General features: G+C 35.9%; 1 protein-coding gene across 2 annotated transcripts in view; it reads left to right on the plus strand.

The window, feature by feature from the left end:
* The window catches only part of FGF12 (fibroblast growth factor 12), a 560,969-nt gene that overhangs the window by 380,371 nt on the left and 155,475 nt on the right, over positions 1 to 25,123 (plus strand). For both annotated transcript variants that reach the window (XM_029213630.1, XM_029213629.1), the window contains one exon: positions 8,309 to 8,412. In XM_029213630.1, the coding sequence (XP_029069463.1) occupies positions 8,309 to 8,412 (104 nt within the window). The remainder of the gene's footprint in view (positions 1 to 8,308; positions 8,413 to 25,123) is intronic.

Consider the following 25,123-nt stretch of genomic DNA (forward strand, 5'->3'; position numbering starts at 1 on the left):
TGCTAGGCAATGAGGATAATAAAAGTTTCCTGTGCCATCAACTTGCCCACAGAATAGTGGGAGCCTCAGGGAGATTTACAGATGAAGGTGTATTCCTCAGGGACCATATCTGTTGAATATGTCACTATTTTCCTAGCCTAAGCATGCCATGTGACCTATACTAAGTGCTCAGTAAATACTTATGGAAAGAATAAATGACTTTTGAATAGAGATATTTACAAGGAGTTGTATGAGTGTTCTGCTAACGCCATGGAAACTTACTCCAAAGTTTTGGATGGCACTTTTCATTCCCTTCTTTTTTTACTTTGTACCCGCACTGCCCTCAAATTAGGGCTTTTTATATCCTGAAATAAAGCCAAATAGTCAATTTAGTTTATTTATTTATTTTTTAAAATTTATTTATTTATTTATTTTTGGCTGTGTTGGGTCTTCATTGCTGTGCACGGGCTTTCTCTAGTTGCAGTGAGTGGGGGCTACTCGGCTACTCTTCATTGTGGTGTGCAGGCTTCTCATTGCGGTGGCCTCTCTTGTTGTGGAGCACAGGATCTAGGCTCATGGACTTCAGTAGTTGTGGCATGTGGGCTCAGTAGTTGTAGCTCACAGGCTCTAGAGCGCAGGCTCAGTAGTTGTGGTGCACGGGCTTAGTTGTTCCGCGGCATGTGGGATCCTCCTGGACCAGGGATCGAACCAATGTCCCCTGCATTGGCAGGCGGACTCCCAACTGCTGCACCACCAGGGAATTCCCTAGTTTATTTTTAAAATGACATTTTACATGTCAAAATGCCTACCATGATGCCTGAAAAATAAAGTAGGCATTGAAGGAGTATAATCTCTTCAGTTTTTCCTTTCTTATTAGTTTTTTCTTTCATTGTCTTCTTCCATTTAAATTTCAACCTGAGACTGACTTAAGTTTTGTAGGTCCTAAAACTTATACAATTTGGGACATCCCCTTTGAAAAAATAAAAAAAATATATAACAGTGAAATGAAACTTAGGTACAAAAATGAGTAGAGTGAGAAAATAAATCATAAAAGATTAAATTTTAAAGAGCTGAAACCTATCACAAGGATTATAAAATCCAGGGAAGTAATAAAATATTTTAATTAATTACTAGATGTGTACAAGTCTATATATTTCTTTCCCGTTATTTTGTTTGTATAATCTTTGAACATCTTTTCATATTTTATAATACATTATCTGTAGAAAAATAATTCAGTCCTTCCTGTAGCATGAGTAATCAACATTGACCTTTTATTATTATTATTTTTTAATTTATAAAAGTTTACTTAGCTTCACAGCTCATAATCATTTCAGGTACCTATTGAGGATTGTTATCAAATTTGAGAATTTTTTGTTATAAGATTTCAGGAAATTTCAAATCCACCACCCAGGTCCCCCAGTGAATAATTTGCTATTCATTTTATATATTACTACAATAATGCTATGTACCCAACAATCACATAGCCCCATTTGCATGTATCAGCAAGTATTTATGTCTCATGTGTCTGGGGTGGTTGGCTAAGCAGCTCTACTGATCTTGTCTGGCTTACATATCTAGGGGTCAGCTATCAATCAATTAATCTAGAATGGTGTTGGATGGATTACCGAGGCCACTCTGTTGTTATCTAGGTGTCTTACATCCTTCTCCTGGCACCTGCGGGTTAGTCTGTGCATGTTCTTCTCAATGCCGTGGCAGAGGGGAAAAGCATAAACAAGCCAACCTGAGCTCTTTTTCAAGACTCCGCTTGCATTGGCTGACATCCTATTGGCCAAAACAAGTCACATGGCTCAGCCCAGTATCAAGGGATAGGGCAGAATATCCTTTCAGAGAATTGCAAGTTTATATGGCAAAGCACAGATACAGGGAGAAGTGGAGAATTGGGTGTATCAATGCAATTCATCTACCATTTCCTTCATTACTTAAAAAAAATAAAAGCAGCCTTACTGAAGTATAACTGACATATCAAAAATACCTGAATGTTTAATGTATGCAATTTGATGAGTTTGGACATATGCATACACCCATGAAATCCCCTTTGCTTTTTTTTTTTTTTTTTTTTTTTTTTAGTAAGAACACTTAACATGGGATCTACTCTCTTAACACATTAAGTGGACAATATAATATTAGTAACTGTAGGGTACTATGTTTTACAACAGATCTCTAGAATTTATTCTTCTTGAATAACTGAAACTTTATACCCATTTAACAACAATTATCCATTTCTTCCTCCCTCTAGCTCCTGACAACCACCATTCTACAGTCTGCTTTCATGAGTTTGATTATTTTATTTACTCATATAATGGGGATAATGCAGTACTTGTTTTTCTGGGACAGGCTTTTTTCACTTAGCAAAGTATCCTGCAGGTTCAGCCATGTTGTTACATATGACAGAATTTTTTTCTTTTTAAATGCTAACATTCCATTATAAGTATATACCATATTTTCTTTATCCACCCATCCATCCATGGACATTTAAGTTGTTTCCATATTTGGGCTATTGTGAATAATGCTGCAATGAACATAAGAGGACAGATATAGTCTCGAGATCCTGATTTCAGTTCTCTGGGATATATGTCAGTAGTGGGTTTGCTAGATCATAGGTGGTTCTATATCTAATTTTTTGAGGAACCTCCATATTGTTTTCCGTAATAGCTGCACCATTTTACATTCCTACCAGTAGTGCACAAAGTTTTCAATTTATCTGCATCCTCATTAACATTTGTTATCTTTTTTTTTAATAGTGGTCTTTCTAACAGGTATCAGGCGATATCTCATTGTAGTTTTGATTTGCATTTCCCTGATGATTAGTGATGTTGAGCATTTTTCATGTACTTACTCATGATTTGTATATCATCTTTGGAGAAATGTCTGTTCAAGTCTTTTGGCCCTTTTAAATTGGGTTATCTGTGGGTTTTGCTACGGAGTTGTATATTTAGGATATTAACTCCTTATCAGATGTATGGTTTGCAGATATTTCCTCCCATTCTTTAGGTTGCCTTTTCATTCTGTTGATTGTTTCCTTTGTTGTGCAGAAGCTTTAAGTTTGATGTAGTCCCACTTGTTTATTTTTGCTTGTGTTGCCTATGCTTCTGGTGTCATCTCCAAGAAATCACTCCAAAGATCAATGTCAAGAAGGTTTTCCTCTATGTTTTTTTCCTACGAGTTTTACAGTTTCACAGTGTCAGGTTTATGTTTAGATCTACAATCCATTTTGAGTTGATTTTTGAGTATGATATAAAATAAGGGTCCAATTTCATTCTTTTGGATGTGGATATCCAGTTTTCCTAACACCATTTGTTGAATAAACTATCATTTCCCTTTATTGCCTTTTTTCTTAACTTTTTCCATGTGGTTCAGTGATTGAGTTTGTTACCGACCTCAACAGCACCAATTCCGTTATTTCATTTTTAAATATGAGTCAGATTTACGTAAGATTTAGAATGAAATACTCGTTTTGGAAAGAACAAGATTGAGAAGATGCTTGAATGTCAGATTAGATGCTTGGATTCTTATTTGGCTTATAATTGTAGTCTTTATTCACCAAATGTTTACTGGGATCCTGAATCCTGAATATAAGCAGAATATGTACTACTATCCTGCTTATTCTCTCTCTTAATCTCTCTCTGTTTCTGTCTCTGTCTCTCTCTTTCTTTCTTCCTCCCCAGCTTTTTCCTTTTCTCCAAGCTATACAAGTGTGGTTTAGGTGTGATCCTTATCTTGGAGAGCTTATAAACTAGTTGTGATTGTGAAAGAAAAAATATTTTTTAAGGAAAATTAAAAATTGTGATAAATACAGTATAAATCTAGGACTAGGGGAGCTGAGAAGTGAGAGAAGGCACTTGGTATTTGGTGTATCATTCAAGCATGGGAGGGGTTTCGGCATGAAGATATGGGGAGAGTGACATTGCAAGCAGAGGCAGTGAAGTAAGCAAAAACATGAAGTTAAAAGGTAGGAAGAAGAAGATCAAATTACTAGAGGCAGTAAATAAATATATTAGAGAGAGTAGTGCGATGGAGCAGAAACGTATGCTGTGACTATATGTACATAACCTTGAATATTGGGCTGAGATGTTTAAGTTTTTACTTTTCTTTTTATCTTAAAAAGCAACTTTTTCCTAGAGACAGTGTTCCTAGAAATAATGTGTCTTTTCATGACCCTTATAATCAATAATATTTATTGAATATAAGATATGTACATAGAACTGGGGTAGACATTGCAGAGACTTACCCTCAAGAGTCCTTAAGGATGGCGACAGATGCGTAAACAAATAATTATAATACCATGTTCCGAATACCATAACAGTGATATGCCCATGAAATAAATAATTATGGAAAAAGAAACAACTGTCTCTGAAGGATCTGGATAAGATTTGTGGTTCAGTTAAATAGGGAAGATAGGCTTTCCAAAAGAATAATAAATCCAGTCTAGTTAAGATCAAGGGGGAAACTTAGAACATAGCAAAAAGCTCTATGAAGCTGCTTATGGTGAATGGAATGAGTGATAGGTGATAAACTGGAAGTGTGGTTTACAGCTAGGTGCTAAAGGGCATTGAGGGTCAGAGTAAAGGCTTTGGATCTATCTTGTAGACAATGAGTATTCACTAGAGGTATCAAGCAGGGAACTGTTAGCAGGGAAGTGGCATGAGTAGATGCAGGGGACTTGGAAGAATGGTGTGGCCCAGTTCCTATGAGTTAGGCCAGTGGCTTTGAGGATGGAGAGGAAGACTGGAGATTCAGGAGGAGTTGTCAATGCGTAACAAAGGACTAGAGCCAGTGTGCTATGTGGAAGATAAATAATAGATAAGGGTAAGTCATTTGCCATTTTTCAAGATTTTAGGAGGCAGATGCAGACCCTCCCAAAGAGAATAGCTTTTAGCTTTTACCGCTAAAAACTCTCATTCCAAATTGTTTACTGATTTTGTTTTTAATGGACTTGCTAAATCTCCCAAAGCATACCATCTAAAAGCCATCATCACCTTATGGTTTCTATAAAACTTTCACACAGGTTTCTTGTTTTGGTCCCTGCCTAGCTTTCATAGTTTTCTCACTTTTCTCAGATGAGAAAAGCTTTATAGTTGCCTTTTTTACCCCTGTTTTAGGTAAATGAACCAATGTTCTTAGCATTTGTCCTGGAAAATCTTTATTTAGAAAGACGTTATGTACAATTTTGGATTTCATTACTCTTTTTCATAAGAATCATCATCGAACTTGATATTTTCCAATGGTTACATTTATTTACAATATATAAGTACCTAACATGTTTGTACCTTACGTGTTAACTCTGCTTTCGTCAGCAATTTCTGTCAGTTAGGATTAGGGTTGGCTCAGTGTTGCACAGACTAAAATAACAAGGACTTATTTTTCTCACATAAAAGCCAGACCTACGTAATTGGAAGCTAGACTGGTGCCATTGCTCCACAAGGTCCTCAGGGAAGACCCCACTCTTTCCAGCTCACCTGCCATCACTCGCTCAGGGGGAAGTCCTTGTTTTCATGCCCTGAGATCATCCAGCCACCTCAACTCATCCCCCTCCAAACAGCAGTAAGGCAAAGGGTAGGGAAGAGGGCAAAGGCCAGTTGTCTTTAAGGAAAGGGTCTTCAAGAGTACAGAGACCTTTCTGCCTATATTTCATTCGTCAGTACTGAATCCATAGCCACAGTTGGCCGCAGGGTATGCACAGAGATGTAGCTAAATCGTCTATTACTTTTTGAGAAGGTGAGAATGACTATTAGGGGAAATTAAACTTAAAAGGGAAGGAGGAGGAAATAGGATATTTGGGGCAGATAACCACATTAGCGAGCCAGAAAACCTTTGGTCAGTTGCACTTCCACCTGGGTTACCTCTCTGAATCTGTTTACCCTTCTAAAAATTAGAATAATCATTCTGTCCTAAATTCTTCATAGTGTTTGTGGTTGAGGGTCAAATACAATGATGAATTTATCAATACTGAAAATTGTGTTGCACAAAGGTAAAGTATTATTGTAAAAGTATTAAGCAATCTTCTGAATCAATAGATATTAGTCAGGTGATATGTCGGTTTACATCAGACCCCTTGGTAACCTTATTTGACAAGCAGAAGAATCATATATTAATGACAGATAACTCATATAGAGAGAACACATCTCTGTTTATGAAACACTTTCAAGAACATGATAATGCATTTGATTCTTCTGTCAACTCTGTGCAGTAAGGATTATTATGCCCATTCTACAGACAGGAAAACTAAAGCAGAGAGGTTAAATGAGTGGCTCAAAGGCATGTAGCTTCTCAGTGGTGAGTTTAGAAACCACTTTGTCTACAAATCTCTCCCACTTTTTTGTAATCTGTGTTGCTGCTTTAATCTTTACATATGCCACACTTCTTGTTGCCCATTTGGTAAAGTCTAGATCTCTAAGACTGGAGTGACAAACTCTCAGTTATTTATCCCTACTTTGTCTACATGGTGTTCTTTCCCATTCCTCCCCAACATGAATCAAATCCTTCAATCTGGCAGTCCATTCCTATATACATACACTACCCTGAAGAACCACTTACTTCCTGCCCTACTATAATGTTTATGATCTTCGCCTACTCAACTTCTGTCCCTTCTTTAAGTGTCAACTTGGGTCTCATCTTCTGTGTGAGACATTTCTTGAACACTTCAGAACACAGTTCTTCCATTTCCTTGAACTTCTGTAACATAGAGACTATATATAGAATGCATATATTACATTTAATTATAGATATACATTATACAGTGTATCAGATTATTCCATATGTCTTAGCTCTCTCTGACAGTGGTAAGAATATTGGAGGGACAAAAACTAGTACAGATTCAACTTAAGGCAGCTATTAATTCTTAAGTGTCTGCTAAGATCTAGTCTCAACTTTCATGACAGATGAGGGAAAAGGTTCAAAGAGGCAAAGAGACGGGTCTGATGTCAAATATCTAGGAATTGAATCCTGCTGTACTAAACTTGTGGTCTTAGGCTTGATCCTTTACAACTACCAGTTGAACATGTGACTAAAAGCCAAATACTGTGTGGGTGTGTTTAGCTTACTATCCCACGTTGAGAGAAGCCCAGAAAAATAGCATTCCTGATTAATGGTAATCCCTGGGTTAATTTATATATATATATATATATATATATATATATATCTTATATTCAAAACTGAGAAGATGACCAAAGCGATGGGAATTTTATCAGTAGAAAAGATAGATAAGAACTTCTAACTAAGTCAGGATGTTAAAGTGAACTGCAAGGCTATTCTCTTATGCACGCAGTCATAAATGTTTAGTTCATATTCACGTTGCCATCTATACAGCCTAGTTATATGATTGCTTTCCTCCTTTATGTAATATAAATTCTTTCGGGATGGGGACAATGTTTTATGCTTATGCTCATTTTGTAATATTAATGTTAACTAAAATAGTGCTATATAGGAATATATAATTCATAGAAATACATTTTTGACAGAAAAATGGATTATCTTCTTATTTATCTTCTTTCTGGTGTTTGAGTACTTTCTCCAAGTAGACAAGTAGACTGTTGAATATTTTCAGTAATGGACAACCCAAATATTTAAAGACTACAAGCATGTTTTCATTTTATCTTAGGATATTGAATTAAATTTATGAAGTTGATTTTTAATGGTTTGTGCATAATTATGCATATATATATATATATATATTTCCCAAGATATAAAATCTGTCTGTTAGAGCTTAAGCTATCTAGCAACCATTGATACCTCTATTTATCTATCTATATTTATATGTAAAAATGAAATATGTTACATGAAATATGAAGAGAAATGTTCTCCTGCCACTAGCATAGTGAAGGATGAGCCAGTGTTTCTGTGTTCATCTTGTGTGTTTAAGACAGTGTTCAGGACCGCAAGGAAAAGAAGCTCTGGCATATGTTATGAAGATCATATTTTATTATGACTTATGATTCCAAATATGTTTTCTTCTGTTGAGAATTTTTTGGTTCAAATTATTTGTTTGTTAGAAAAAATCATCTTATACTGTTTGAGTATATGTTCATTTCACAGAGCAGAGAACCTGAACTCTCAGATCCATGTGGGGCCCTTGGAGTCCTTCTAATCTAATCCCTTTATTGCAGATGAGTTTATGTGTTACCTGGAGTCACATAGTAATTAGTCATGGTGCAGAGACAAGAAGCCAGTTCTCCTCACTCTTAGAACTCCTCTCTCTCTCCTAATTTCAATTCATAGGTTTTAATCTTTAAAAAGAATCATTTTAAGAAGCAAGATGATTTATTCAAAAGTTCACTGATCCTTTCCTCTCTCTTCCTTTTCTCCCCTCTAGCCCTCTTCAATCTAATCCCTGTGGGCCTGCGTGTGGTGGCCATCCAAGGGGTGAAGGCCAGCCTCTATGTGGCCATGAATGGTGAAGGCTATCTCTACAGCTCAGTAAGTACCTTGTTGTGTGTGCGTGTGTGTATGTGTGTGTGTGTGCGCGCACATAAACTGGCATGGAGAGTAATGAAGTAACCGTTATTTTAGGGAAGAAAATTACAAGGTGAAGTCAATGTATATTTTCTGACCCAGTATATCAGGATTATTATGAAGATTTTATAATTTACAATGTTAAAGATCACGCTCTGTTGAGAAGGAGCTAGTAACTCTCCATGTGATACAAATTCTCTTTTTCTGTCTTTCACTTCTAGAGGATAATCTTTTGAATTTTACCTTTCTGTTTAATTCAAGAGGTAAAACATTTTTTCCTTTCTCCTGTTACCTCTCCTTCAAGCATAGAGGATGGTTTAGGAAGCTAAATTCTTGAATTTGTCTGGGAGTCTTCTCTGGCTTGTTGTGGAGAAAAAAACCTTTCAGAATAGACTGTGTTTTTGTTTGTATTTAATAGAACTGTGTAGTACCTAATTTGTCAGATTCCTGGGATAACTGGTCACTTTAAAGACATGTGAATTGATGGAATGAGCTTTGGATTAGGGGCTGGGATATCTGAGTTTTATTTGCATTTCAACTACAATATTCCTGTGGGAAAGTGGCCTCCTCTCTTTGACTTAATTTCCAAACTTTTAAAATGAGGGTGTTGGATCTCATGTTGTCTAACATCTCTTTTGAATCTAAAACTAACAAAATTAGGAGGCATCAGTGGCTACATTATGAGCCCTGACATATTTTAAAGTAGTTGATGGTCCCACTCTCAAGATAATAATTTATGCATTGAGAGAATGCAGCTGCACTGAATCTTCTGTATGTATATAATTCCTGCTCTGTTCTAAGGGAATGGCCTATTTGTAGTTCATGACGAAATATTCTTGAAAATCATGGTTACAGATTTCCACCCTTGCTTTCTGTGATCTCACTAAATAAGACAAGGTTATTCAGGAAGTTCACTTATGCCACTAGATTCTCAATTAATTATTGAATAGCTTTTATTAAACTTTTTCCACAGTCAATTAAATGAATCTCTGGTACCCTAGGCTTGCTTACTAGTAGTACAGCTGTCATTCATATTAGAATTCTTAAAGATGCCATTTTACTCTTGAACATATTCACATCTGAATATGCATTTATATATCAGATGTGTACATACACATTTTTTCAATGGTCTACTCAAAGTAATACTTAAAGATAGATACATTTTGGTCAGATGGTCAAAACAATGGGCTTTCATTTTTAATGTGTCATAATTCTAACATTTCTTAATGTCCAGTTATTGTGAATCTGTATTTTAAATGTGAGAATTAAAATAAGAAAAGGACAGTTATTGTTTTGAATAATTCCAGTTGGTTAAACTTTTTCTAAAAAGTTTTGAATGCAATACAAACTAAAATATTTAGGTGATCTTAGGATAGTACTGACTTAAGAATTTAATTAGTCATCAAGTAAACAGCTAAAGGTAGACTATATTTATATTTATATTTATTCATTTTTATATTTATTTAAAAGATCATAATTCTGGTTGTAATTCTACAAAAACAGTAGAGTTCAGATTTCTGAACCAGAGTTCATTTCCAAAGGTCTGGGAAGAAGAAAAACACAGATTATCTGACAACAGTATTGTAGCAGGTGGCAGCTGTATAGGAACCCGTGTGTGTTTTGTGTGTGTGAGTGTGTGTGTGTGTGTGTGTGTGTGTGTGTGTGTGTGTGTTAAGGGGGTGCAGGCAGGGAGGGGTCCCCGTTGTTGGGTGCAATCCCAAAGTTCCTGGGAGAGGAGCCTGGGTATTCAGCATGACATAACTGAACTTCATATGTGGCAGCATTTTTACAGATACACTTTTTCTTTTTTTCTTGCTCAGAACTAGGCTTAAGATACAGGGAGCCCATAGGAGAGGTTTTAAGAAATTCTTGACTAGAGAATTTTACTGTAGGTACTTTTTTGTAAAGGATCTAACACCTTAGTAAAACCAATAATGACCTGTTGAGTTACCTGTTTTCAGCTTTCCTCTTCACTTAAATCAAATTTGCCTCATACCGAGAATTGCAACCCTTTTCCCTGTATGGTACTGTGAGGCTACTGGAACAATTCTTCTTAATTATAAGCTGGGCCTCACTGACACTGAGCATCAGGCTCTCTACTTTCAAAATCACTCTCTTTCTGGATAGGACTAACAGTATGAAATTCTGGTTTTTAATTTTAAGCAGGGGCATAGGCCTGAAGATTTTGTTATAGGACTAAAGGGGGCCAATATCGGGAGAGACAGACCTGAAAGAGAACTGGGTATCAAGGCTTCATCACACTGGTTTTGCTGCTTGTCTGTGTGGCATGTCTCAGCAAGAGAGCACCAGTGTGGCCAGGAACCTTGTGGGGAGTTAAAAACAGGATGTTACAGGCTTTCGTGATGTGCTTTTGGTATATGTTAAGGCTTGAAGTTATTTGAAAAGCAGTTTCCTACTTGATGTTAAACAGTGTAGCTGAGCACACCAATAAGGCCCATACCTGGCATTATGGCGGGCGCAGGGGGTCTGGTGGTGTGTGTCTGAAGGCAAACCCTAGAGGTCCTAAAGAAGCTAACATAGAATCCAAGAGAAATTCTCAAATGGTATCATTTATCTAGTGGCATTCACCTTTTCTGTATTCATATTTAAGCTAGGAATTCCCCAGTTACTTCTGATTCCCCCTCACCCCACCCCCTTTACCAGGAGACAAAAGAGACAGTAGTAAAGACCGAGTGACTGTTAGGTAGCATAGAGCTAAAGTTTCCGGATCCATTCTGAAAATATTTTAATAGGTGAGTTTAATCCATAAGCATTTAATGAGATTGTTGATGCATCTAGATTTGTTTTTACCCTTGTAGTTTGCTTTTTATTTTGCTTCTATTTTCTTCTTCTTTATTTTCTCACATTACTGAAACATTTTCCTATTCTATCTTTATTCTTCTGCTGGTTCATAAACGTAGGTTATAATTCTAGTGTTTTAATGATTTAGACTTTTTTAACAGACATACATATGTATATAATTTGCTAAATAATAAAACATATTATTTATTTCTGTCCTTCTTCCAAACAGCTGATAGACCTTAGTATGTTTTCTTGCTTAGTAAACACCACCACCCTTCTCACCAATTGGATTATTTACACTTTAAAATTAATATGCACAATTAGTTATTATTCTATACTAAAAGTTACATTTATCAGTCTTTAAAATAATTTCTGTGCACACAGGTTTTGCTTTTGTGTGTATCAAATTCGGTCCCTCTGAGTTTACTTTTCTTCTAAACAAAATCTTCCACTGTTTTCAGCGTGTGCATCTGTAGGTGGTGAATTCCCTTCATTCTGGTATCTGTGAAAATGCCTTCCTTTCACTTTCACTCTTGAATTACAGTTCAGATAGTTATACAGTTCTTAGTAGACCTATATTTCCCCCAGCACTTTGACAATTATATTCTGTTGGCTTCTGGTATATACTGTTGACTGTGAGAAGTTTGCTGTCAGTTTAATATTCTTTCCTTTGTAGGTTATCTATATGGAAAATTTTAAGGACTTTTTCTCTTTATACTTTATAGTTCTGCAAATTCACTATAATGTCTAGTTGTAAATCTAATTAAGTTATCTTGTTAGAAATTCAGAATGCACTTTCAATCCAAAGAATCAGACTTCTCTAATTCTGGAAAGTTTTAACTCTTCCCATTTACATTTTATTTCTCTGTTATACTTGCCAGTCTCTTGTGCTGATAATATTTAAATCACTTTCACTAGAAACTTGCAAATTTATCTGCTCTAGAAATGATGCCATCTGTTTTGTGATTTCAGTCACTATGCTTTAAATTTTTGGATGTTTAATGGTTTCCATTCCATATCTACCTGATCTTGATTGATTTCTTCCTGTTTTTACTATCTGGCTCTTTTTACAGAAAGTTATTAACTCATTTATCTCTCTGAGCTTTCTTATAATACTTGTTATACTTTTCCATAAAGTTAGTTTCTCTTGTAATGAATTCATGTTTCAATCGTTGATTTTGTTGGCTGTCATTTTTAGAATTAGGCTGAGATTATATTAGACTTTAGAATTTGTTTTGCATGTGTTTGGAATTTTGGTCTGTAGGCCCATTTCTCTCTTTCTTTCTTCATGATCTTCTTCTTTTGAAGTCTGCCCTCAATTTCTAGCAAATTTTTGGTTGCTGCTATCCAACCTCCAGTGGTCCTAGTTTAGAATAAGATTTTAAGAGTCATTTCAAGGCTGCATCCTAGGGTAGCACTGGGGTTAGGAAAGGGGGCCTGGGCAAGGGTATGGCTTGGTCTTGTTTCTCTCAATCTGAGTCTATGTCTATCATTGCATCTTGCTTAAAATACTAGCAGCATTTTTAAAAATACAGTTGATATACAATATTATATTAGTTTCATGCAATCTACATGGTGATTTGAAATTCACATACATTAGGAATAATCACCATGGTAAGTCTAGTAACAATTTGTCTCCGTACAGTTATTACAATATTATTGATCATAGTCCTTATGCTACATATTACATCTCTGTGTCTTATTATTTTATAATTAAAAGTTTGTACCTCTTAATCCCCTTCACCTACTTTGCCCAACCCTACACCCCCCCCTCCCATCTGGCAACCACCGGTTTGTTCTCTGTATCTATGAATCGGTTTTCATTTTGTTTTGATTGTTTTGTTTTTTATATTCCACAAATACGTGAGATCATATATTGGGTTGGCCCAAAAGTTCATTCGGTTTTTCCATAACATCTTATGGAAAAACCCAGATGAACTTTTGGGTCAACCCAACAGTATTTGTCTTTCTCTGTCAGACTTATTTCACTTAGTGTAATACTGTCTAGACCCAACTATGTTGTTGGAAATTGAAAGATTTCTTTTTCTTTTAAATGTTCCATTGTATATATATACCACATCTTTTTTATACATTCATCTGTTGATGGACACTTCAGTTGTTTCCATATCTTGGCTATTATAAATAATGCTTCAGTGAACATTGGAGTGCATATATCTTTTTGAATCAGTGTTTTTGTTTCCTTTAGGTAAATACCAAGAAGTGAAATTGCTGGATCACATGTTCTATCTTTCATTTTTTAAGGAACCTCCATACTGTTTTTTTTATAGTGGCTGTACCAATTTACAGTCCCACCAGCAGTGCATGAGTGTTCCCTTTTCACCACATCCTCATCAACATTTGTTATTTATTGACTTTCTGCTGATAGCTATTCTGATAGGTGAGAGGTGAATTTGATCTCATTGTGGTGTTGATTTGCATTTCTCTGATGACTAGTGATGATGAGCAAGTAGCAGCGTTTTTTATTTCAGCCTTTTAAGAGTTGGAGCAGGAAAATTATACCAGTCCCTCGTGTGAGCAGGTAGCCTGGCTCTGGTCCTTTATTTTACACAGAGGGCTTTTATTCCCATTGACCTGACCAGAGTGGAACTTGGGGTCACACCACCCCCTTCAGGACATGAAGCCCAGTAGGCCTGCAGCTGCCACTTGCTCAGTGCTTTGTATTTCCATTCTATAGGGATGATTAACTTGCTTTGATCCTGGTTATGTCATTTACACCTTACATTGCCAAATTCAATGTCATGAAACTTTTCTTTATTTTCTTCTAGGGCTTTTATGGTTTTAGGTCTTACATTTCAGGTTTTAATCCCTTTTGAATTAAATTTTGTGTATGATATAAGCAAATACCAGTATAGATGAGGTAGGTTAAGAAAAGGAAATTCCAGTTCAATCTTCATTAAAAAAAAGTTTTTTTGATTGATGTATTGTTGACTTACAATGTTCTATTAGTTTCAGGTGTACAGCAAAGTGATTCCGTTATACATAAATATATATATGTATATATATTCTTTTCAGATTCTTATAGGCTATTATAAGATATTGAATATAGTTCCCTGTGCTATACAGTAGGTCCTGTTGTTTATCTATTTCAATGTTCACTTGTAAAGTCAACATTTCTTATCCTATTTGCTGCTGCAGTTAAGGATGTGTCACTCCATACTGTTACAACATAATATCAAAAGCATAATTCTTTGACATGCCTTTAGAATTCCATGACTAAATCTGATGCTTCAGTGAGAGCAGACAATGTCGAGATTGCAATAATATACTGACTTTATATTGAAAAACTGAGTCAAGTGTTATTGAGAGGGCTTCCCTGGTGGCGCAGTGGTTGAAAGTCCGCCTGCCGATGCAGGGGACACGGGTGCGTGCCCCGGTCCGGGAAGATCCCACATGCTGCGGAGCGGCTGGGCCCGTGAGCCATGGCCGCTGAGCCTGCGCATCCGGAGCCTGTGCTCCGCAACGGGAGAGGCCACAACAGTGAGAGGCCCGCATACCGCAAAAAAAAAAAAAAAAAAAAAAAAAAAAAGAGTTATTGAGAAACATAGAAAGGGTCTCTGAGGAAGAAGAAAAGAGAAGGCCAATATTGAAAGTTATTGGAAGAAGACTGCTTTATACCCACAAAATGACAATAGGATATTTTTTATTTTCTCCTCTAATTTCTTTTCTTCCCCACTATCATAGATGTCCAAAATTTCTCATCACTGAGGATGAAATACAAATTTTCTCATTTTCTGCAGCCAAAAATAACTTCCACATTTTGCACTTTGGTAGGACATTCATCTGTATATTTCCTTTCTTTCTTTTGTTGGAATTATTTGTTTTATGCCCTATCTATATAATTAGATGCAAGTTCCTTAAAGTTAGTAATCATATCTAATATAGATCAATATATACCATAACACTGAAAACTGCAATTCCTATGTAAAGATAGCTGTTAAAATTTTGTTGATCAGTTGATGGATGCATTTCATGCAGTTTAATTTTGACAATAATTCATTGGCCATCTGGTCTTAATGGTTGTTGTAATAATTTTCCTGATTGTAACTTTATACACTTTCCAGTTCTGTTAACTGGCTCAACTTTGAATAGGCTATGACCATTCTATGGAAACATGGAAAATTTGCTAAAGGAATCTTATTGTGCATACTTCTCTGTGTTGAAGCTAATGTTGTATTGTAATTTTAAGAGCTGATGTTGTCGTGTTTTCCTTTCTGTACTAAATATTGCTTATAAAAGAAAAAAAGCAAAAATTGGCAAGGATATCTTCTTGGGAAGCCACTTGGTTATTACAATCCATCTCTCACTGGAAGAGTTCTGTTCCATAATGAAAAGAAATGGCAGTTTTTTAAAACACACATATCTAGAATAGAGGTACAAAATAGGTACCCACTCTGGAATTTGAGTTTCTCCATCAACTGACTTCCTCATGTAATGTTCCAAAATTTGCGGAGGCATATGCAGAAATATTTCTTGGGTAATGGTATCTCTGAAAAGTCTCTAATATTGAAGGAGAGCAAGAGGGAGGGAGGGAGGAAGAGAGAAACACCTTAGCCATTAATGCCAGATGAATCACAGAGTTTTGAAGTTACTGGTGCCTGAATAGAGGGAAGTCAAAAGCCAAATTAGAGGCTTGTTCAGCAAGTAGATTGTTAAATATTCAGTTAGGGTCATTTGCATAATTTTTCCTTCCATATAATTGTGGTTTTCTTGAATTTTATAACATTTCTTTTTCATCTTAGGTTGATTTTTGGCTATAGCACCTAGAAAATAATTGCTTATTTTGCCTACTTTTTTTTTTTTTGCCCTCATGTATATATATTTATTAACTGAACTGGGTTGTTTTTAATCAACTAGAAAATATATATGTGGAATCCTGTTAGCCCAAGAATCTGGCTCTGTTGCTTGCAAATATGTGAAGTGAATTTTTGTTGCTGTTGTTGAAATTCGGTTGCCTTTCTTTAGAAAGAATCAACAGGTCATTAGTTATACGTTCAGTAAGGACTAAATGATGGTAAGCATCCATTTTTACCTTATGTTTTCAGTAGTAAGTAGTGTTGGTTTTATTCCAAGAAATTATAACTTCTGGAAAATATTAATACTTTAGCTCCTGGGCTAGCCTAAATTGTAAAAATTAATAAGAACCTGCTATATAAAAAATAAATAAAATAAAATATACTGAAAAAAGAATTAGCATATGTGTTTCCAGTAGCATTTTTCATTGAAAAGTAAAAATAGGATTAAGCTCTAAGAGCAGCACTAATGAGGACCTTTGGTTGAATCATTTGAAAATGATACTACATTTTATATTTTTTATTTCTACCTTGCCATGAGGCACATTAGGCCAACATGTAGTCATATATCCAAAATTTCTCAATTGTATTTCTTAGGTCATTAGTGAATCAGGCAGTATTAAGCAGTATTTAAGAATGAAAGCTTTAGAAATAAAACTGGGTTTGAATCACAGCTCTGTAACTTACTTCCTTGTGTCATTGGGGAAATTTGTTAACCTTCTAGACTCAGTTTCCTTATATATAAATTGGAGATAATTATGAAAATACCAGCTTTATAGGATTATAGCAAGAATTAAATGAGACAATGCATGTAAAACCCTAGTACTGTGCCTAGTACATAGTCAATGCTCAGTGTCAGCCATATGTAGTAGTAGTAGTAGTAATAGTAAAATAGTATAGTAGTAGTATTAGTAATGGTAGTAGATACATTAAATAAGATGCTCAGTGTATCCTAAATCAGTTTCTTACCATCAGTTCATGAAGTTCACATAGGACAATTCTACCGGAATTTTCAGTGGTGATTCCTGGTTTGCCTAACCCACTATCTTTAGCCATCCTGGCCATGGGAGGTTGGTTGCAGAGCATCTCCCATTTAACTAGAGCCAATTAGTTTCAGGCCCAAGACTTGACTTTATCTGTTGAAGGAGAGTTGCCTTTTTTTTTTTTTTAAACTGAATTTAGAGCTGAGAGGATCAAGGACTACAGCCATCTGAAAAACACAAGGAGAAATCATGTCTTAGAATGATTCCAACACTCAGAGGACAGAAAGTCTCTAGGTGGAAAGATGGAGAAACCAGTTCTTGTTCACATCCTTTGACATTGTACATGAAGACATACGTGAAGCCAGCCCTACCTCTGAATTTTCAGTCTTAGGAGCCCATAATTACCCTTCTGTATAAACCAGTTTGGGCTGTATTTGTTTTTAACCTGCTTAACTGATAAAGTGAACCAATTTTCAGAGTGTTAAGACTTTCCGAGAAAGCTAAAGCTCCATTTGTTCCGTGTTCTCTATGTCTTTTCTGGTGAAGATTTTCCCAGTGGCCTCCTTCTGAAGAGTTATGACTTTACTATTGCTCTCTAGGCCAGCCTGATTCCCAAAAGAGATTATCTGTTCTGATTCGTTCTACCTTCCCTTGCCTGTTCCCCTCCAAAACCAACATAAGAATTAGTCATTTTCATATGTAAATGTTTCTTGGGTTTGTAACAAACAAATCATCGAAAGATAAGAATCAACTTTTCTTTCCTCTTGCCCCCCCCCAGCATGAGCCAGTTTTTCAACTTCTGGGGACTTCTTCAAAATATCTCCTTATATAACTCCCTTGGAGGGAAATATATTGCATAAAATAAGTGTGTAAGCCATGACTTTCATAGACTTCAGGGAGGGGAAAAGAGAAGAAATTATGAGTGCTAAATGCAGAGGGAAAATCAGTAGGTTTTCAGGTGAGATTTGAATGAAATAGAGATGCAGTGAAACAGAGAAACAGAAGCAATTCATTTTTACGACCAGGTCTGCAGATAAGTTCACCCTTTGAATAGATAGCACTGAGGAAAAGACTATGAAAAAACAAAACAAAACATTGTGATAGGTGGCCAAATTAGAACAATTGTCAGAGAAGGACAGATTGCAAAGTGCTGCATTTTGAGGAGATTTCAAGCCGACAGCCTCCTGCATTTATGGTGTACCTAAAGTTTGTTTCTGCACCACAGAATTTTAAAATCTAGTAGTTAAATTGGGGAAATGGTTTAGCTGCATAGAAATGTATATGTCAAAAGTGACATATATTTCAGCTATCTCCAAATGGAAAGAAAGACATTTATTTTGAGTCCACTGAAAACGTCAGTCACCCATGGGGTACCTATATGTCCTGGTTCATCCAGAAGAGTTCCAGTTTATGCCTGATGTCTTAGTGTAATTATTGACACTACCTGTTTGACCCTCAGAAGTGTCCTGGATTAGGGTTTGGGCAATAATTATACAGTCATGTTACACATGATTCTACATATGACTCAGTGGGTGATCTGAGGTGTCAATATATGCACAAAATCTTACTGAATAATTTGAAAATTACCTGTTCTGATTTACTCCCCAAGACCAAATCTTAATGATACATTTCTTAAGCTCACTTTCCTGTATCACTCAGTGATTGAGTTCAGCTGTGAGTAAAAAAGACACCCATAACAATGATTTAAAGGGATCAAAGGTTTAAGTTTTCTCACATAACCAGAAGTCTGGAGATAGATAGGTACTGGTATTGGTTCATTGACTGACTAAACAACCCTTGGCTAAAGGGCCAGGGTTTTTACATTTATTTGGCCTTTTCCTCGTGGTACAAGATGGCTCCTGCCTCCCCAGCTAATATGTATACATTCTGGGAAGTAAAAAAGGGGCACAGAGAAAGAGATGGTGACTTTATCAGGAAAGAACACTTTCCCAGAAGTTTCAGCAATGTCCGTAGTGATGTCCAGTGATGACCATAGAACTGTGTCACATGGTCACCCCTAGGTGGACAGAGTGTGGGGAAATGTCTCAATTTTTTAAAAAAAAAATTTGAGCTACATATATTGCCATATTCATCAAAACCAGGGTTCTTTTAATATGATGGGAAAAATGGATATTGGGTAGACACTTGGCAACTGCCCCACTTCTCCAGGCTGAGAATATAAATGTAGATAATATAAAACTTTAGCACAAGAGAGTCAAAGAGACAGAGAGCAACTGAACAGATTGAAGAATAGATATGCATGTGTAGTTTCTTCATTAGGTAATGTAAAACCTTTTGAATTACTATAAATATTGGTTGAAAAATTTATGAATCTCTACTAGGAAGCTAAATATTGAACTCTAGAGACTAACGGGAAGAGATATTACCTGTAATTTTATTCAGGTCCAAATAGATTAGAATTTCCCTGGGATTTGGTGACAGAAGCTTTCTGCTTGTTGACTTTTCATGATGGATCGCTGGATATTTCCTCTGAAATTTCTCTCTATAGCTAGGGCAAAGATGAATAAGCACTGCTACTTCAACTTCCATTCTTCTATTTCACTGGATGGGTAAAAGTTCTCTCTGTAGGGAGCTGTGAGAAGTTGTGAGGGAACTGAAAGTCACTATGGAGTGGGATATAGCATATTGACTTGTAAGGGTATGCTTGCCTGTGGTTTCAATACAGATATTCCTGAAACTCCAGCAACTTTTCCATGCTCCCATTTAACCAATAATTTACCTATTTATTTAGTGTAGATAGTGTGGAACACATTGTCTTAGGCACTGAAAATGAAATGAAAAACACTTCCACTGTAGTGGGAGAACAAGACAACACATAAATAAATATGGAAATTTACTATATAGGATTGGTTTTTATAAAAGAAAATATTTCAGTAATAGAGAATAATAGAGAAAACTAATTTAGATAGGATTGCCATGAAAATTTCTTTAAGGAGATGATATTCATGCTAAAACCTAAAGGATGAAACGAAAGACCAAACCAGAGGAAGTGTACTAGCAGAGGCAGAAATAAGTGCAAAACGTTCATAGGAGTAAAATGTTTATAAATCTTATTGTTTCTCACACATTCTATCATAATTCTTGCACCTGAAGTGCTAATTCTAATATCTGTTCATTTTAATTTGCTCGTCTATTTGATTTAAAATATTTTTACATATTGTGTGCTGAGTACCATTTTGGGTGCTCCAGGCATGAGAGAGGAAAAGAACAAACACTGCACTTTCATACCATAATAAAAGAATGAAATTGTTAAGGGTTATAAAGGAAGGAAGCAGGGTTATAGAAACATAATACATTTATGTCTTGGCGTATTTTTTTAATTTTTAAATTTACATTAATTCTCATCATGAATTTCTTTCTGTTATTTGTGCTTTCCTTGTATTTTGACTCTTTTTACATCGAATCCAGGAATAAGTTGTATGTTTTTTAAAAATTTGTATGCTGTTTATTGAATTCTTTCTTTATTATTAATATTCCTAAGGGATTTCCAGGAACTTTCTCAGTAATTTCAATGAAAAGACTTTATTGGCATTATCTTAAAACCTTGAAATCTGATTAGTAGCATGTCCAAAAATATTTATGTTTTAAAAAGTCCACATCACATACAAAAAGTAACTTAAAATGGATCATAAACTTAAGTGTAAGAGCTAAAACTATAAAACACTTAGAAGAAAGCATAAGGCTAAATCTTCATGACCTTAGGTTAAACAGTAGTTTTAGAGATATGAAACCAAAAGCATAAGCAACACACAAAAAAATTTCATCTTAATTAAAACATTTGTGCTTCCAAGAACACAATCAAGAAAGTGAAAAAGACAACCCAGAGAAGGGGAGAAAAGTTAGCAAGTCATTTATCTGGTAAGGAATGTGTATCTAGAATATATAAATAACTCATAGAACTAAAAATAAAAAGACAAAAGTGTACAAAGGATTTGAATAGACATATTTCCAATAAAGATATACAAATAGTTAATAGCCACATGAAAAGATGTTCAACACCATTAGCCATCAAGGAAATGCAAATCAAAAACCACAAGGACTCACCACTTCACACCAACTAAGATGGCTTTATTAAAAAAGATAATAACAAGTACAGGTGAGGATATGGAGAAGTTGGAACCCTTATATACTGCTAATGGGAATCTAAAATGCCATAGCCACTTTGGAAAATAGTCTACCAGTTCTGCAAAAGGTTAAGGATAGAGTTACCATATGACCCAGCAATTTCACTACTAGGTATATACCCAAGAGAAATGAAAACGTAGGTCCACACAAAAACTTTTCTATATTAATATTCATAGCAGCATTATTTAAAATAGCCAAAAGTGGAAATAACCCAAATGTCCATCAACTAACGAATGGATAAGGTGTGGCACATTTATTCAATATAATATTATTTAGCAATAAAAGAGAGTGCTGAGGCATGCTACAACATGTATGAATCGTGGCAACAGTATGTTAAATGAAAGAAACCAGTCACAAAAGACAACATATGGTATAATTCCATTTATATGAAATGTCCAGAATAGACAACTCTATAGAGACAGGAAGTTGATTAATGATTGTGCTGTGATAAATGGGAACAGACTGCTACTAAAGGGTGGGAGTTTGCTTTTTGGGGTAATGAAAAAACTACAGTTGATTGTGGTGATGGTTGTACAGCTCTGTCAATATACTAAAAACCATTGAATTATACACTTTGAATGGGTAAACTGTATGGTATGTGAATTATATCTCAATAGTGCTGTTATTAAAAAGTTAATTCTATTTAAAATATCAATTTAATCATGATTTAATGGAGATTAAAAAGTAAATGAGATCATTTTCCCCTAATGGATTCCATACACATTAATTGAATTGTATTTTTTGTTTGTTTAAAGTAACACAAAGGTGTGAATTTCCTCACAACTGGAGGGGCGTGACAGAACTTTAATACTCTGGTGCAAAAAGTGGAAAAAGGAGTACGAGCAGAGTAGAATTTGTTTTCATTGTGAAGATGTGTCCTACAACTGTAAACACCATTGATTTTGACCACAAAATACTAGCTATGAGAGAAGAGTTTTTATAATACGATTAATATTTGCTGTGACATTTTAATTTACTTACTGAGCTTGGACCTTTAAATTATTACTGTCAGGGCTCTAAAAATTTATATCTGCCTGTTCATGTGGTGATACTTTTGGAGGTATATGTTTAAATCACAGAATATATATATATTTTCCCTCTTTGGCTCAATTTAAAAATGTTTCGTGAGGAAATCTTGAATATTTTGTACCTTAAAGTTGCATCTTGGAATATACAAGCAGCTCATGCAACTCAATATCCAAAAAACAAACAACCCAATCCAAATATGGGCAGAAGACCTAAATAGACATTTCTCCAAAGAAGATACACAGATTGCCAACAAACACATGAAAGGGTGCTCAACATCACTAATCATTAGAGAAATGCAAATTAAAACTACAATGAGGTATCACCTCACACCAGTCAGATGATGGCCATCATCAAAAAATCTACAAACAATCAATGTTGGAGAGGGTGTGGAGAAAAGGGAACCCTCTTGCGCTGTTGGTGGGAATGTAAATTGATACAGCCACTATGGAGAAGAGTATGGAGGTTCCTTAAAAACTAAAAATAGAAATACCATACGACCCAGCAATCCCACTACTGGGCATATACCGTGAGAAAACCATAATTCAAAAAGAGTCATGCACCACAATGTTCATTGCAGCTCTATTTACAATAGCCAGGACATGGAAGCAACCTAAGTGTCCATCAACAGATGAATGGTTAAAGAAGATGTGGCACATATATACAATGGAATATTATTCAGTCTTAAAAAGAAACAAAATTGAGTTATTTGGAGTGAGGTGGATGGACCTAGAGTCTGTCATACAGAGTGAAATAAGTCATAAAGAGAAAAACAAATACCATATGCTAACACATATATATGGAATCTGAAAAAAAAAAAAACGTTGTGAAGAACCTAGGGGCAGGACAGGAATAAAGACGCAGACGTAGAGAATGGCCTTGAGGACACCGGGAGGGGGAAGGGTAAGCTGGGACAAAGTGAGAGAGTGGCATGGACAATGGACATATATACACTACCAAATGTAAAACCGATAGCTAGTGGGAAGCAGCCACATAGCACAGGGAGATCAGCTCAGTGCTTTGTGACCACCTAGAGGGATGGGATAGGGAGGGTGGGAAGGTGATGTAAGTGGGAGGAGATATGGAAATATATGTATATATGTAGCTGATTCACTTTGTTACAAAGCAGAAACTAACACACCATTGTAAAGCAATTATACTCCAATAAAGATGGAAAAAAAAAAAAAGGAAAGAAATATGTGCCATGCTAACGCTAATCAAAAAAAATTATTTTATTGAAGTTTAGTTGATTTACAGTGTTGTGTTAATTTCTGCTGTACAGCAAAATAATTGTTATACATATATATATATACATATATATACATTCTTTTTCATATTCTTTTCCATTATGGTTTATCACAGGAAGGTTTAGTTTTTTGTTTTGGGGGGTATTTTTGGCATGCCATCTTAGTTCCCCAACCAGGGATCGAACCTGTGCCCCCTGCAGTGGAAAAGCAGAGTCTTAACCAGTGGACTGCCAGGGAAGTCCCCAAGGTTTAGTATTTTTTAAAGCCTTATTTAGCTTGAACTTTCCTTTGATATTTTGAGTTGTCTGTTTTGCCATTAGATCTGCCAGTGTCACTTACCCTCCAACTTGGTTTAACATTATATTCGTTTTGAGTGCTCGGGTGATATGTGAGGTACTATATGGTTGGGAGGGTTGCAAATTGGTTTCTGGGTTTTTTTTCTCAGAGTTTACTTGTATGCCTTTCTAATGCCTGATTTTTAATATAGGTATTGTCAAGGTGTGGTTTTTATTCTTGAAAAATTTTAATGTATCTGCTAATTCATTATCCCAAGAGTAATTTGGCATTATTATAATAATGTAAAATATACATAGATATGGAGTATTGAGTAGTAGATTATTATAATAAGGATACCTTTCTTAAGACTTTTTAACTGTGTTTCCTGGTTCTCATTCTCAAATCCATACTTACAAACAGGCTATGTTTTTGGTGCCTTATTATTTACAAAATGAAGAGACACAGGCAGAGTCCTCGCTAAGATGTATTATGTGAGAATGGAAAATGGAGTTGTATAGCCCTTAAGTCTCAAGTGAAAAATGCAGAGGGAAGTAATTGGCCACATTCCAAACTCTTCTGAGAGGCTGATCCAGTCGTCCAAAATGGAAAATGAAGTTTCCAAAAAAACATTCCCCAAAGACGCATGATTCATTTTGTGTGGCAATAAATATAACTCTTTGAACACTGTTAGTTATTTGGCTAGTTTACTGGAGTCCAAGTGTACCTAACTTTGCAGATCAACTTCTCAAAAACTCTTAAAGCCCATCCCAAATGTTTCCCCTGAAAATCAGCTGTTTGTTGTTGTTGCTGTTATTTTAATTATCTTTGTAGTATCGAAAGATCTTCCGAATCTACCAGTTCTATCTATGCTGTCTAGCACTGTGCCCACTCGGGCTTTATTTTTATGGGCCCTCAGTTAATAAGAGTGATCATAGAGGTCAGCTACACTAAATCAGTGGCTCCTTTCCTAATATTCACAAAAATTAGAACCCGATTACTGCTGAAACATCTCTAAGAGTGAGGGCTTTATCACCTGAATCGTACACTGGAGATGACCGTTAGGATCATCTTTTTTTTTTTGCGGTACGCCGGCCTCTCACCGCTGTGGCCTCTCCCGTTGCGGAGCACAGGCTGCGGACGCGCAGGCTCAGCGGCCATGGCTCACGGGCCCAGCCCCTCCGCGGCATGTGGGATCCTCCTGGACCGGGGCACGAACCCGTGTCCCCTGCATCGGCCGGCGGACTCTCAACCACTGTGCCACCAGGGAAGCCCGATCATCTTCTTTTTACTGTGCCATTTTTGGTTCTAGTCCTGCAATGTGGAGTCACAGAGAATGTGTTAATTGCTTAGTAGCACTTGGCACATGGTGAGTGTTCTAAAGCTG

Source organism: Monodon monoceros, unplaced genomic scaffold (assembly GCF_005190385.1).
Source record: "Monodon monoceros isolate NGI ecotype Baffin Bay Population unplaced genomic scaffold, NGI_Narwhal_1 Super_Scaffold_11, whole genome shotgun sequence".
Taxonomy (NCBI): Eukaryota; Metazoa; Chordata; class Mammalia; order Artiodactyla; family Monodontidae; genus Monodon; species Monodon monoceros.